At 46.1% G+C, this 13,620-nt stretch overlaps 1 protein-coding gene across 1 annotated transcript in view; it reads left to right on the top strand.

The window, feature by feature from the left end:
- The window catches only part of SMG5 (SMG5 nonsense mediated mRNA decay factor), a 30,422-nt gene that overhangs the window by 10,007 nt on the left and 6,795 nt on the right, over positions 1 to 13,620 (top strand). The window contains exons 5-15 of the mRNA XM_006861590.1: positions 609 to 698; positions 1,969 to 2,058; positions 4,182 to 4,260; positions 6,683 to 6,808; positions 6,907 to 6,975; positions 7,384 to 7,592; positions 8,427 to 8,564; positions 8,725 to 9,321; positions 10,584 to 10,759; positions 11,854 to 11,929; positions 12,603 to 12,778. Coding sequence (XP_006861652.1) covers positions 609 to 698; positions 1,969 to 2,058; positions 4,182 to 4,260; positions 6,683 to 6,808; positions 6,907 to 6,975; positions 7,384 to 7,592; positions 8,427 to 8,564; positions 8,725 to 9,321; positions 10,584 to 10,759; positions 11,854 to 11,929; positions 12,603 to 12,778 — 1,826 coding nt within the window. The remainder of the gene's footprint in view (positions 1 to 608; positions 699 to 1,968; positions 2,059 to 4,181; positions 4,261 to 6,682; positions 6,809 to 6,906; positions 6,976 to 7,383; positions 7,593 to 8,426; positions 8,565 to 8,724; positions 9,322 to 10,583; positions 10,760 to 11,853; positions 11,930 to 12,602; positions 12,779 to 13,620) is intronic.

Below are 13,620 nucleotides of genomic sequence, written 5' to 3'. Positions count from 1 at the left end.
GGGTGAACGGAGAGATGAGAGCTCAGTCATACTTGAATTTGGCTCTCACCAGCCTCCTCAAGCAAGGCAAGCTCACCTTGTCTCCTTCATGGGCATACCCTCATGGGCTGTGTTTTCCATGGACCTCCTCCACTAGGCAGAGGCCAGGAACATTTTGCCTTGGCCTCATTCAGATTTTGTTCTTTTGGCAAGTTTCCCTTTTTTAATTCAACCTTTTTGTAGGTTGCTTTTACTGAAGGCACTGTGGTCTTCCTGATTCTTGAACCTCACTTTTGTCTTCTTTTTGGAAGCCTTCCCATGATCTTTTATATGTTGTTTCCCCAGAGAGGTGCCCTAGGTTGTGGTTGGGGAGGGGGTCCTAGCTCTCGTCTCTCGTTTTCCAGTGTCTTCTTATTCTGCCCTGTCCTGCCCTATTCTGTGATGAATTCTATCTGTGAGCATTTGTATCCCTATCTATGTGCTGGATGTGTGTTTTTTCTGTCCCATCAGACAGTGTTCCAAGGCTGGACCTGGATTTTCAATCTCCTGTCCTCCATATAGGAAAGGTATTTCCCTATAGGTAGAGGGCATAGGAATGGTCTCATAGTCTCTCTTTGTTTCTCTCTCAGGATGCAAGAAACCAGTGTCTGCCTCAGGGAAGGAGATGGATTGGGCACAGATGGCATGCCACCGATGTCTAGTGTACCTGGGGGATTTGTGTAAGAATCTGCATCTTTGCTTTTCTTTCTTTTGGACTACAGTGCAAGCCCAAACTGCTTCAGTTGTTGATGCTGCCTTCTTTGGGATTGGAGAGCAGGAGGAGCCAGTTGCCCTCTCTGATAATGTTTTCCCTGCTTGCAATGATCCCTTTTATGATTCAGAAAAGATCAACGAATACAGATTGACGTAACATGTCTTTGAGCTTTTTGAAAGTCAGCATGGTAACTCTGTGGATTAGTAAAATTTGTATTTGATGTGTTTCTCCTTATTTGGATTAGGTTTTTCTTTTCTCTTCATGGATTCCTAGATGAATAGGAATTTAACAGGAGGGGAATTAAAGTAAAGCCTCAGGAAGGGCATATCTGCTTGATGAATTTTGTTTTTCTTCTTTTTTTTTTTTTGTGAGTTGGTTTATAGAGCAAACCACTTTTCCACTCAACAGTTCATACACATTTTTTTTTCAAGCCATTGATTTGAATCCCTGTAAAGTAACATCACTTTTCCCACTTCCTCCCCATTTCCTGTTTCAATTTCTCCTTCTTCCCTAAACCTGCTGAACTCTGTCTTTGGGTAAATGCTTTTAATCTCAAATGGTTGATTATTCTAAGGAGTGGTTACCTTTCTAGTCTATTGTTCGCTGAAAGTTGAGATATGGGGGTATGTTCAGTTCCAGGCCTGAAGGGGGACTAAGGGCTATATATATATAGTCTTCAGGGTTGACAGATGTTTTTCAGAATGAAAGAGTATTCTTGCTATATGACCTCCTAGGTCCCTAGTTCTGATAAACAGGGGTTCCTCATGTGAATGTTAGTTACATTATCTATTAGTGACCCAAAGCTGCTTTTCTTCCTGTCCTCAGCCTACTCCTAGATTCGTCACAGTACTAGGTAGACCAGAGTGTCATTAGTTATGTCTTCCCTTTAGAATTGATCAGTTACATTCCAGAACCATATAGCAGAGGTCTTTCCAAACTATTATATATGCTGCAACTCCCCTCCATTGGGGAAAGATAATCAAGAAGAGCCTGTTACCTTACAAACACTAAATAATTTTTACATTTTGAACCTACCAGCAAGGAAGAGAGAGTTGAACAATTTACCCATAGTCATGCAGATTTAAGACTGTGCCAGAGACCCAAGCAACCTGCCTCCTAGTTCAGGTATCTTCTTCCTAGGCTCTTATTACCACTGCTCAGAGTGGACTCCCAGACAAGGGAGGTTTTCTGAACATGGAATCATCACATTTCCCTTCCCTCCTTCTCTCTTGCAGCACGATATCAGAATGAATTAGCTGGCGTAGACACGGAGCTGCTAGCTGAGAGATTTTACTACCAAGCCCTGTCAGTAGCTCCCCAGATTGGTAAGTAGGCCCCTGCTTGGGCTTCCCAACCCAGTAACATTTTCCAAGAGGAAGACAAGCTGGCAGGCAGGTTATCCTCACTTTCCCCAGTTTCTCTCCACCCTCGGTTTTCTTACTTTACCTTTTTTTGTTTTAATTTTTTTAAGGTTTTTATTGTGGATTGGGTAAAAGTTTACAGGGCAGATCATCAGTTTTACATTCAACAAATTATACAATACACCTTGTTTCATTACAATGATTATAATGCCCTCCATGTACCATCAGTTAACAGTGTTTCTCTCTATTTATTTTAGCTCTTTTTTATTATTCATTTTAAAATAGAGATTCTGTTCATTAATGAGAACTTACCAGCAAATCAAGCATATGCATAAAACCCGTTTTTAAAACGTTTTTATTATGAATTGTGTGATAGTTTACATGGGAGAAAATTATCTTTACATTCATCCTATCGTATTTTGTTTCATTGAAATGATTACAATGCATGTATCATCAAACAACCAAAGGGTACACCCCGGCCGTCAGCACACAGCCCCTCTCCCTCCCTGAGTCCAGAGTCCCCAGTCGCTCCAAATCTCCACGTCATCGTCTCTGCCTTCATCCCTGGCATCACTGCTTCTTTGGATAGGGTCCTGCACTTCGCTTTTCTCCCTTGATGGTTCCAGGGACCTCCACTGCTGAACTGCAAAATCAACTACTCCCCTCCTTTTGTTAAAAAATGTCTACCTCCTTTACCTTTCCAACACATACAGTGAGTCCTAATAGCAGTCATTCCCTATTGAACCATAAGAGTCTTATCCCCATCACCTTTTATCAGCCCCATCCAGACAGGTTGGAAACAACTCAGTGGAGATTCTACCTTTCCACCTTTCCCCTCTCTATTCACTTTAGCTTTTTTTTAAAGAAACAAAACACTCAGGCATATATAATTTATACCACCCAAAGGCACATTCTGCAAGTCTGCCTCCTGGCCACCATCTCTTAGTCCCTCTCTTTTCATGAATCTAGAGTCCTCAGCTGCTCCCTCTCTCCATGTCCCCATCTCTGTCTCCACATCTGGTGTTGCTGCTTCTCTGGATATGGTCTCTCATTCCACTTGTGCTCTTCTCCCCTGATGATCCTAGGGTCCTTTGTTTCTGGACTGTAAGATTAACTACTCCCCTGTTTTTGTTACAAAATTTCTACCTTTACAATTGTGACAGTCACAATTAGTCATGATAACAATTACTCATTATTGAATCTTATCCCCATCTCTTTTAACCAGACCCATCTAGACAAGATGAAAACTTTTCAGTGGGAACTCTTTCTTTCCCCACACACTATTAAACTAAACTCCCTCTTTTAACCTTGTAAGCCAGTCACTTCGTACCTTTATCGCCCTCTCATTTTAGGTAGCCAATGTCTAAGTTGCCCCTCCCTATCTACCTTGTGTATAGAGAGGGGAGATAGCATTGATACTCTTTCCCTCTGTTGGTATTTAGAGTTACTACCTCCATGAATACAGGGAATACAGGTCAAAGTTCATCAAATTGTAGCAATTTACCCTTGTTTCCTTTATCAAAATTTATTTTGTTTTAATTTTCCTCTAGTTTCTTACTTTACTTTGGTCATGCTTTCTTCCCCTTGTAACACATGATCAGAAGCTGGTGGAAAGGAAAGAGAAATGGAAGTTGAGCTTTAAGAAGGTGGGAGGAAGAAAAGAAGGAAGAGAGCAGATGATGACTTCCCTGTCCCTGAGGTCTTGCTAGAAAACAGAGCTCACACTTTGGCTGTGAGAGAAGGGATAAAACTGTGTTAGAGAGAGAGGTGGGGGTTAACATGTAGGAAGGAGAACTCAGGTGAGAATCTGAGCTGGAAAGATAGAGACAAGGGCTCTATAGAAGGACCCACCTTAGAAGAGCCAAAGAAGTGGCACCCCTTCAATGCCAGTAACTTCTGGTGGGCCAGACCAGAATAGACTGATGGGAGGTGGGACGAATGGGTAATCCACTGGAGGGACAATTACTCTCATGTTGCGTGCAGGTCTGCTGTACTCCCTACTAGCACTCTCATGCTTAGCATTGGTTGGGCTTGGCTGTTTTGGGGGAATAGTGTGGTCTCAGGCTGTATAACTTCTCTCTTATTAGGAATGCCCTTCAACCAGCTGGGCACCCTTGCAGGCAGCAAGTACTATAATGTGGAAGCCATGTATTGCTACCTGCGCTGGTGAGTATTAGTTGACTCTTTCCCAGCCCTGCTTAGCTTTTTCTGTCCCCAGCTTCCCTTCTCCTGGCTGAGAATGATTGAGGAATGCTAAAATTCCCTCTGGAATTTTCCCTCCCTCTGGACCCTGACACAGCTTTGTTGCTTTTTACTCAGTCGACTTAGACAGCTAAAAGAGCTAGCTACCCACCAGCTTATGCAAAATTCAAGATTGTGGTCTTCCTGAAGAAGGAAAAAAGTTTGATAAAACGTTAACTAAAGTGGTCTCTCTGGTGGTGTAGTGGTTACGAGTCGGGCTGCGAACCTCAAGGTCTCCTGTTCCACGGGAGAAAGATGAGGCTTTCTGCTCCTGTAAAGAAAGCCTCGGACACTCTATGCAGGGTGACTATGAGTCAGAACCAACTCCACAGCACACCACTACCACTAAAGTGGTCTCTGGGAGTCCTGATGTAGTGCTGTAGGATAAGCACAGGACTGTTAATCGCAAGGTCAGTGGTTCGAACCCACCAGCCTCTCCTTGGAAACCCTATATAGGCAGGGTTGCTATGAGTCAGAACCAACAAGACAGCACTTAACAACACAACACTACCACTACCCAAAAGTTGCCTCTGATATGAACTTTAGAATTTAAAAAAAATTTTTTTGTTATTTGTTGTTGATAATACTCAAAACATATATCAATTCAGTAGTTTCAATGTAGTGGCATTGATTAGATTCTTTGAGTTGTGTGACCATTCTTACCTTTCTTTTCTGACTCTGTTCCCTAAGGTTCCTATTTTTAATCTTTTGATTTGCTGTTTTCACTTTGATCCCATATTGTTGTTGTTGTTGTTGTTGTTGTTAAGTGCCTTCGAGTCGGTTCCGACCCATAGCGACCCTGTACAGGGTTTCCGAGGGTGTAAATCCTTATGGGAGTAGAAAGCCTCATCTTTCTCCCGCGGAGCAGCTGGTAGTTTCGAAGCTGACCTTATGGTTCGCAGCCCGATTCGTAACCACTACGCTACCAGAGCTCCTATATAGATAGTATTTAAAAGAGCATTATGCTCTAGGCAGACCCTTTTTTTAAATAGTTACATTAAATTATTATTTGGTTTTAAGAAAACTTTGGGGGATGTTTTGGCATAATTTTTAAAGATCTCGGGAATGGTTTTAGGGTTTCATCCAGTCCCCATAGCTCTAGATAGTCTGGTGTCCATGAAATTTTTAAAATTCTGGACTGCGTTTTCTCCCTTTTGATCAGATTCTTCTAGAGAATTTTGCATCAAAATATTTAGTAATGGTAGGCAGGCACCATCCAGTTCTAGTCTCATGGCAAAGGGGGCAGTTATTCATGGGGGCAATTACATTCCATTTCCTCCTCATATTCCTGACTTTCCTTTTTCTATTGCTCTGGGCAAATAGAGGCCAATTGTTGTACTTTGGAAGGCCATTTGCAAGCTTTTAAGACCCTAGACACTATTCATTGAGCTAGGTAGAACAGAGAGCTTCAGTCTTGATGAGAAAGAGAGAGTGCAGAGGACTGGTGGGTAGCTTGGCAGGCAGAGTACAGTATTGTTTATTAGGATCTTGCCCTCAGGAGGAAAAAAAACCAATTTTGTTAAGGTATACACAGTTGATTAGGCGTAAGTTAGAGTCACCATAACCAAACGCACATGAGACACATAGGGTAAAAGTGAAGTTATATTGGTGAGAAACACTTCCAGGAAAATGGAAAAACTTAACTGTTGTCACCTAATCAGCAAAGCTCTTGGGGTATCCCTTCTCTTATTCTAGGTCTATGCAGAGTGTGGTGTCTTACACCATTACTTTCATTTTAAATATGTTTACCAGGTTGATAACTGGTTGGCATTGGACCAGATGACATTTCATTCTGTTAGACATACATTCGTCATGAGTCAAAGCTGAGTTGACAGCAACTAACAACAGTTGAGATAAGTTTGTAACTTACTATAGGATTAAGTGTCCTATTTATACATATAGAGGAGATGAAGGCATCTTTACTCTGATTAATCTGGAAGAATTGTGTGTATGTGTGTTTCATCAGAGAGAAAGGTGGCTCATGAATGTTTCACTTTGAGTATGTACATGGCAGGCTGAGCAGCCAGGGGCGGCTTATAGTTACTACTGTTTAGTCCTGGGTGGTAGAAACAGTTAACATGCTCAACTGCTAACCACAAAGTTGGAGGTTTGAGTTCACCCAGAGGTATGGCAATCTATTTCTGAACAAAGCAGCCATTAAAACTATGGAGCACAGTTTTCCTCTGACACACAGGAGTTTGCCATGAGTCAGAATCAACTTACGGCAACTGGTTTTACTACTAGTATTAGTGGTAACATCATTCCCTTAGGCTTGGTGGAATGACCTTTCTCTCCTCTCTACCTCTGTTCCTGCCAAAACACAACAGTTTACTTCTGTCTCCTTCAGCATCCAGTCAGAAGTGTCCTTTGAGGGGGCCTATGGAAACCTCAAGCGGCTATATGACAAGGCTGCCAAAATGTACCACCAGCTGAAAAAGTGTGAGACTCGAAAGCTATCTCCTAGCAAGAAGAGGTGAGTGGGGCGGCAGAGGTCTTTCTGCAGTTGGTGTAATGGGACCATTAAGGATTCTGGAGCCATTGAACACTTACCTTGGACTCATGTCATTTCAGATGTAAAGACATTAAGAGGTTGTTGGTGAACTTTATGTATCTTCAAAGTCTTCTACAGCCCAAAAGCAGGTGCGTGGGAGAGAACATGAGCAAGAACTATGTCTTGAGCCCCAACTTGGACCACTCCTTTACAGAGGAGGATTTGTAGGGAAGGGATTGGACTGTTGAATTCTGTCTCTCATTTGGAACTTCTTTACCCAGTTAGTCCTGCCTTGGCATCCCTCATTCTTTTTCTTGGTGGTTCTATACTCATCCTCTGTCTCCAGACAGTGCCCCCTCTGACATGGAATGAATGGTTAATAGACGTTGAACACAGGGTGTGGCTGAGAGGGAAGTCCTTCGACAGGAAAGTCTGTCTTCCTCATGTTTTGTCTGCTTTGGAAATCAGCTGCTCTCTCTCAACAAAGCAGGAGTCTTTAGTTTTCTCTGAATCTTGTTTTCGTAACCTTTAGCCTTATTACTCCTATCCTTTTGCAGCTCGGTGGACTCGGAGCTAACATCACTTTGCCAGTCAGTCCTGGAGGACTTCAACCTCTGTCTCTTCTACCTGCCCTCTTCACCCAACCTCAGCCAGTCCAGTGAAGATGAGGAGGAGTATGAGAGTGGCTATGCTTTTCTCCCGGACCTGCTTATCTTTCAAATGATCATCATCTGCCTTATGGGCGTGCACAGCTTGAAGAGAGCAGGTAGCCCTCCTTACGCCCTTCTTTCCTCCCCTGCTGACTTCTGGGATCTTCACGGCCCTTTTCTGTAGTTCTTACTCATAAACTTCCTTCCTTGCAAGCTGTCTTCATCTGTGTCACTGTGAGGGTGAGGGGCAAGGAACATCTGGGGCACGAGCAAAGACAGCCACACATTCACTTCCCCCACCTTCCTGCCCTCTGCCACAAACACATCTAACCTTGGCCAGGATCCAAGCAGAGACAGAGTCGGGATGCTTAACTGATGGTCCAGACAGAATTCGGACCTGTGGTTGGGCCTTGATTGGTCCTGGAAATCTTTCTGGCAGAGGATTGGAGGAAGGGAGGGCAGGACAGGGCTAGGTATGAATGTGCTTGGGGCATGATGAAGAGACTGTGTTCAAATTATCAAAGCCAGGGAGGATAAGGTGGGGCATGAGAGCATACCTCCATGAGCGAGTGTGCTGTGACTTGGCACGTTTGAGATTACATGAGGGATGATGGTGTAGAGACCTGGGAAATCTTACTTCCCTTGGTGGCTGTGTGCCGTGGAGTTGGTTCGTACTCAAAGACCCTGTACAGGGTTTCCGAGGCTGTAAATCTTTACGGGAGCAGAAAGCCTCATCTTTCTCCTGTGGACCAGCTGGTAGTTTAGAATTGCTGACCTTTCAGTTTGCAGCCTGATTCATAACCACTACGCTACTAGAACTCCATTACTTCCCTTAGGAGTAGCTTTAAAAGGTAGTTGGGTCTTTGGAAGGGTTAAGAACAACTGGGGTTGGTTGGACTTGATGCAGCCTACTCATCAGGCCCCTAAATCCTGGCCTTTCCTGGCTTTAGGATCCAAACAATACAGTGCAGCCATCGCCTTCACCCTGGCCCTTTTCTCCCATCTCGTCAATCATGTCAACATCCGCCTGCAGGCTGAACTGGAAGAGGGCGAGAACCCTGTGCCAGCTTTCCAGAGTGACAGCACAGGTGCAGGAATGGGGCGGCTGTGATTGGAATGGTTGGCATGGGGCATAGGCACAAGGGAAGAGGAGTATGAGTGTTGGGAGGGAGATAGGTTGGAGAGGACATCCCAGCTTTGAGGTTCCACTTTTCCCCAAGGCTCCACCTGAACTTTTTCTTTTCACAGATGAGCCAGAGTCCAAGGAACCACTGGAGAAAGAGGAAGAGCCAGATCCTGAGCCACCTCCTACAGCACAAGTGGGCGAGGGCAGAAAGAGCCGTAAAATCTCCCGTCTCTCTTGCTTGCGCCGCCGCCGCCACCCGCCCAAAGGCGGTGATGACAGTGACCTGAGTGAAGGCTTTGAATCCGACTCAAGCCGTGACTCAGCCCGGGCCAGTGAGGGCTCAGACAGTGGCTCAGACAAGAGTCTTGAAGGTGGAGGGACGGCCTTTGATGCTGAGACAGACTCAGAAATGAACAGCCAGGAGTCCCGATCAGACTTGGAAGATATGGAAGATGAGGAAGGTGTGCGTTCCCCATCTCTGGAATTCCCCCAGGCCAGGTCAGAGGCTCCTGAGTCCCTCAATGGCCCACTGGGTCCCAGCGAGGCCAGTATTGCCAGCAACCTACAAGCTATGTCCACTCAGATGTTCCAGACCAAGCGCTGCTTCCGACTGGCCCCCACCTTCAGCAACCTGCTCCTTCAACCTCCCACTGAACCTCACACTTTGGCCAGCTATAAGCCCTGTGTCAATGGGGATGTGGACAAACCCTCAGGGCCAGGTATTTGAGTCTCCTGTCATTGTTCTGTTCTGGTCCACATCTCTGCCGGGGACACTCAGGGAAACCACTTTCCACTTCACCTGTGCTGTATGACCTGTAGTCTTCTGACTGTAGAGTAGCCCAGGAGACTTGCCCTATGAGAAACCCCTCTGCTCACTTCCTCATTCTTCGCTCCCACCCCATTTCTTGGTCTTAATGAAGCTTTGGTCTCGTCTCTGCCCAACTCCACCCCGCTGTCTGGGTTTGGGGCTTTCCTTACCACATAACAACTGCTTCCTTCATTGATGCCATCCTAGGCCCCTCCAGGCTTCCTGAAAGCTGGACAAACCAGCTTCCAAGACAGATAAATTGTAATGAGACTTATCTCTTGAGGATCTTCCTTGCCAAGGGAGTATCCATGCAGTTCCAAGTGTTTGTTGAGCTTATTCTTTGCCAAGCTTTAGGCTGGATTTTTTTTTTTGAAAAGATGTTCTCTTTTTTATGTTTTACAACAATCTTGTGGTGGAAGCACTGTCATCCCTACTGTAAGTGCTTTCCTTTACTTCTGCTTTTGGACATGGTATACCCTCTGGCTAAAAAAATAGTTTTCCTCTCTTATCCTAAGATTTTTATTTAGCTAATTTGTTTCCCTTCTAGATTTTAGCTTGAAAGTTACTTCATCTGGGATTCATCCAAACCTAGGTTAGATTTCCTTCCTGTGGGCTTCTTTCTTCCCAGCCTAGTGAAGTAGTCTGTTGACACTGCAGTATCTTCAGTACCTGACGCAGTGGTTGCCATATGGTCGGAATTTAGGATTGTATCAGTGAGAGAAATGAGAAGCTGATGCTCAAAGAGGGGAAAGGACTTGCCTAGTGTCATAACCTCTAGAATGGAAGAACTAAGAGTTGAAAGAAGGTCCTTTAATTCTGGACTCCTTTTCCTCTCTCTCCCTTGTACCTTCTCTCTGTCTGCCTTGCCTTGAGTAAAGAGACGGTATTTCATAAATACTGATGAGTCAATAGCTGTAGACTAGCTGGCAAATGAGCTTGAGTCATATTTTAAAAACTCAAGGTTTTTGACTTAATAGCAATTAGTTAATAGACCTGAAGATACTGAGCAAGGATCTGTTAGTAAATTCTCCATCTTCGGTGTATCAGAACGGTGTAGAAAGAGTCCAGGCAAGGCTGGTGGGACATGTTTTCCCCCACAGAGCTGAGGTCAGATGCCCAGTGCCTATTGTTCATCTCAGTTTTTCCTCTTCTACTCACCCCCCTGCTCCCCAGCCTCTGAGGAGGGCTCTGAGTCGGAGGAGAGTGAATCCAGTGGACACTCCTGTCGGAATGAGCGCAGCATCCAGGAGAAGCTGCAGGTCCTGATGGCTGAAGGCCTGCTTTCTGCTGTGAAAGTCTTCCTGGATTGGCTGAGAACCAACCCTGACCTCATCATCGTGTGTGCACAGGTGTATCTGCTGTCCTTTGTCAGGTGCTAGGGGGTTGGAGGAGGGGATCCATCAGGAGGGCGTGGAAATCCCCTCAGATGGTTTCAACAAAACTAGAATTGCTGAGCACCCACTCTGCTCGGCCCTTTTGACAAGAGAGGGTTTAGGCATGAGCTGTGCCCTCAGAGAGTCTGCGCCCGGGCTGGGGTACAGATCTTGTGAACTGGGAATAGTGAGTGGACAATATGCCCTGCTTTGTGTTCCTATGTCTGCCATTATCAGTGATGTTGAATGAATAAAATGAAAGGATGTTTGAGGGCTGAACTTAATATTTCAAATTCTAAAAGCCAAAAAATTGAGAGAACGAAGAGGGTGTTTGGTACAAGATGGTGACAGAAGAGATGGATCTAGAAGTGGTTGATCTTCAGACAAGGGGTGTTGTGAGCTAGGCAGGGGAGCAACTGAAGGGGAGTTGTGAGGCTGGGTGGGGGACAGCAGCCCTCTCCTCCCCAGATTCAGAGTCTCCATCTTCAGTCACTAGGTTCCAGACGCTCTTAGCCAGTTCTTTTAGTTCAGTAGTGTCCCTGCCCTTCATGAAGACACTCTTCCCTGCATTTGTCCCCTTCCCAATCCAGAGAGATTGACTCTGGGTCAGGCACACCCTTGGGTGTGTGCTTCTGTCCTGTGGTAACTGGTTCCTCAGTCATTATTAGTCATTGAGGGAGTTGTGATTTAAAGATGGAAATGTTGGTCATGTCCCTGGAGAAGTATTCCAGGAGAGCCGAAAGAAAATGTTTCTGCTTGATGTGGAGCAGCCACCTCCTCCAGCATAGCTTCTCCCAACATTCAGAGTGCCCTTCCAGTGGTCTCACTGCTTTGGAGCATTCATGTCATGTTCAGAGCACTCCATTGTCCTTTATCATCATTCCTCAGGGGACCAGCTCTTGGTTTTCAAAGCCATGATGCGCCACTTGGTCTCTGGTTAATTTTTCTGTTCAGTCCCTCAGGCCTCCAGCTGTAGCCTATAATTCTCCCAAGTGTAGTGCTTTTCTTGGTCACTGTAGCCTTACACCACTGCCCTTTACTGAAGACCTCCTCACCCTCTATTTCCATAGAGCTCCCAAAGTTTGTGGAACCGTCTGTCTGTGTTGCTGAATTTGTTGCCAGCTGCCAGTGAACTCCAGGAGTCTGGTGAGTAAGTCCCTGGTGCTGCCTTTCTTGTCCCTCTCCCTCACTGGCCCCACTGTGCCCATCCCCCTCCTGGTAACCCAGTCCATGGGGTAAGGAGGTTAATGGGATTCACTGCCCAGCCTCCCCAGTACACAGCAGTCATTGTGGTGTAGCCCTCTCCAGTTTCCTATCCAACTTAGCTCCACTGTGGGCAGGTGGCCTGGTCAGCTAGGGAGTGTGTTCCCAGGGGGAGAGTAGGGGGGCGGGGTGGAGCAGCAAAGTGAGAACAAGAGGAGCTTAGGAGCCAGCTGCCTGTGGTCGCTGACCTGAGCACATCTGTCTGCCCCACTCTCTCCTACCACGTTCCAGCTGGTGAACACCACCACCTCCCTTGCAGAGCTCCTTAAGCCTCTAGAACTCCTTCCCCTCTTTCTCTGCAGTCTAGCTGGTCCTTCTGTCAGGAGCCTCTGAACTCTTGCCTGTCCAGCTCTGCTTTTCTCACCTCTCAGCCCCAGTGTGCTAGAGCTTGGGCTGAATCTTGTGTTTGTCTATCTCTCCACTTTCTACTGCTCCTCCTTCTCTCCCCACTTTCTGACTTAAAGCATATCCTAGGAATTCCCACAGGGCAAGGCCTGTGTCCCTCTGACTAGGGGCTCTTGCAGGCGGGTGGTCTTATATGTCCTTTCTTTTCTAGGCCTGGCTCTGTGTTCTGAGGTCCAGGATCTTCTTGGAGGCTGTGAGCTGCCTGACCTGCCTCCTTCCCTGCTACTGCCTGAGGACACAACTCTTCGCAACCTGCCTCCCCTCCGGGTTGCCCACAGACGCTTTAACTTTGACACAGATCGGCCCCTGCTTAGCGCCTTAGAGGAGGTGAGTGTCTCAGTGCAGTAGCAAAGCAGGGGCCTCAGGGTTGGGGGGATCAGGGTGTCCTCTCCCTTCTAGCAGGGAGAAGTATCTTTGGACTGGCTACAGCCATTTTAGCTCTTCTCTCGCCTTGGCAGAATGTCCTTGCAGACATTTGCTGTTCCCCATCTTCTGTAGAGGATAAGGCACATTAACCACTAGGACTTTGAAATCTTGCTCAGTGTCTTTGCTACTCTGGGCCCAGCCTTCTCTTCAAATACAGAAAGTTGGAGGTAGAAGGGAACATGCTGCCCATTAGTCCAGTGACTTTCACTCTTGGACCTGTCACCACACAGGCCATGTGGGGGCAGCAGAGAGGAGCAAGTAGGATTGGGCTGCCAGCACCAGCCTTTCCTACCCCCTCCGCCCAACACACTACATCCACACATCTCCCTCAGCAACCAGAGCAGCTTGCCTTTATTATATTTTAGGGTTCTAGATAAAGTTTTATTTGAGGGAAAAGAGTTTTGCTGACCCAAAAATTAGTTGAAAAAATGTTAATCTAGTCCAGTTCCCTCATTTTACACATGAGTGCGACCAGAAGTATAAAAGGTGGCACTGGATCCCAGGTCTCCTCACTCTCAGTCGGGCCCTTTTTCTTTCTTCCCAACGTCGAGCCTGGTTTCCTGACCATCCCTGTAGTCTATTTGCCCTACTTGCTTATTCCTATTCTGGAAACTAGAGAGACTCTGGGCCTCAGTGCTCCTCTTTCCCATTCCATAAGCCTTTCGAGGAGCCCTTGTTACTGAGCTGGGGACTGAGTGGTAAAGTCCTGATTGGCTCAGCTGGGTTGTATCTGTGTCCCTGTG

The sequence above is a fragment of the Chrysochloris asiatica genome, unplaced genomic scaffold, assembly GCF_000296735.1.
Source record: "Chrysochloris asiatica unplaced genomic scaffold, ChrAsi1.0 scaffold00042, whole genome shotgun sequence".
Lineage (NCBI taxonomy): Eukaryota > Metazoa > Chordata > Mammalia > Afrosoricida > Chrysochloridae > Chrysochloris > Chrysochloris asiatica.
This window is presented reverse-complemented; position numbering and strand designations above follow the sequence as displayed.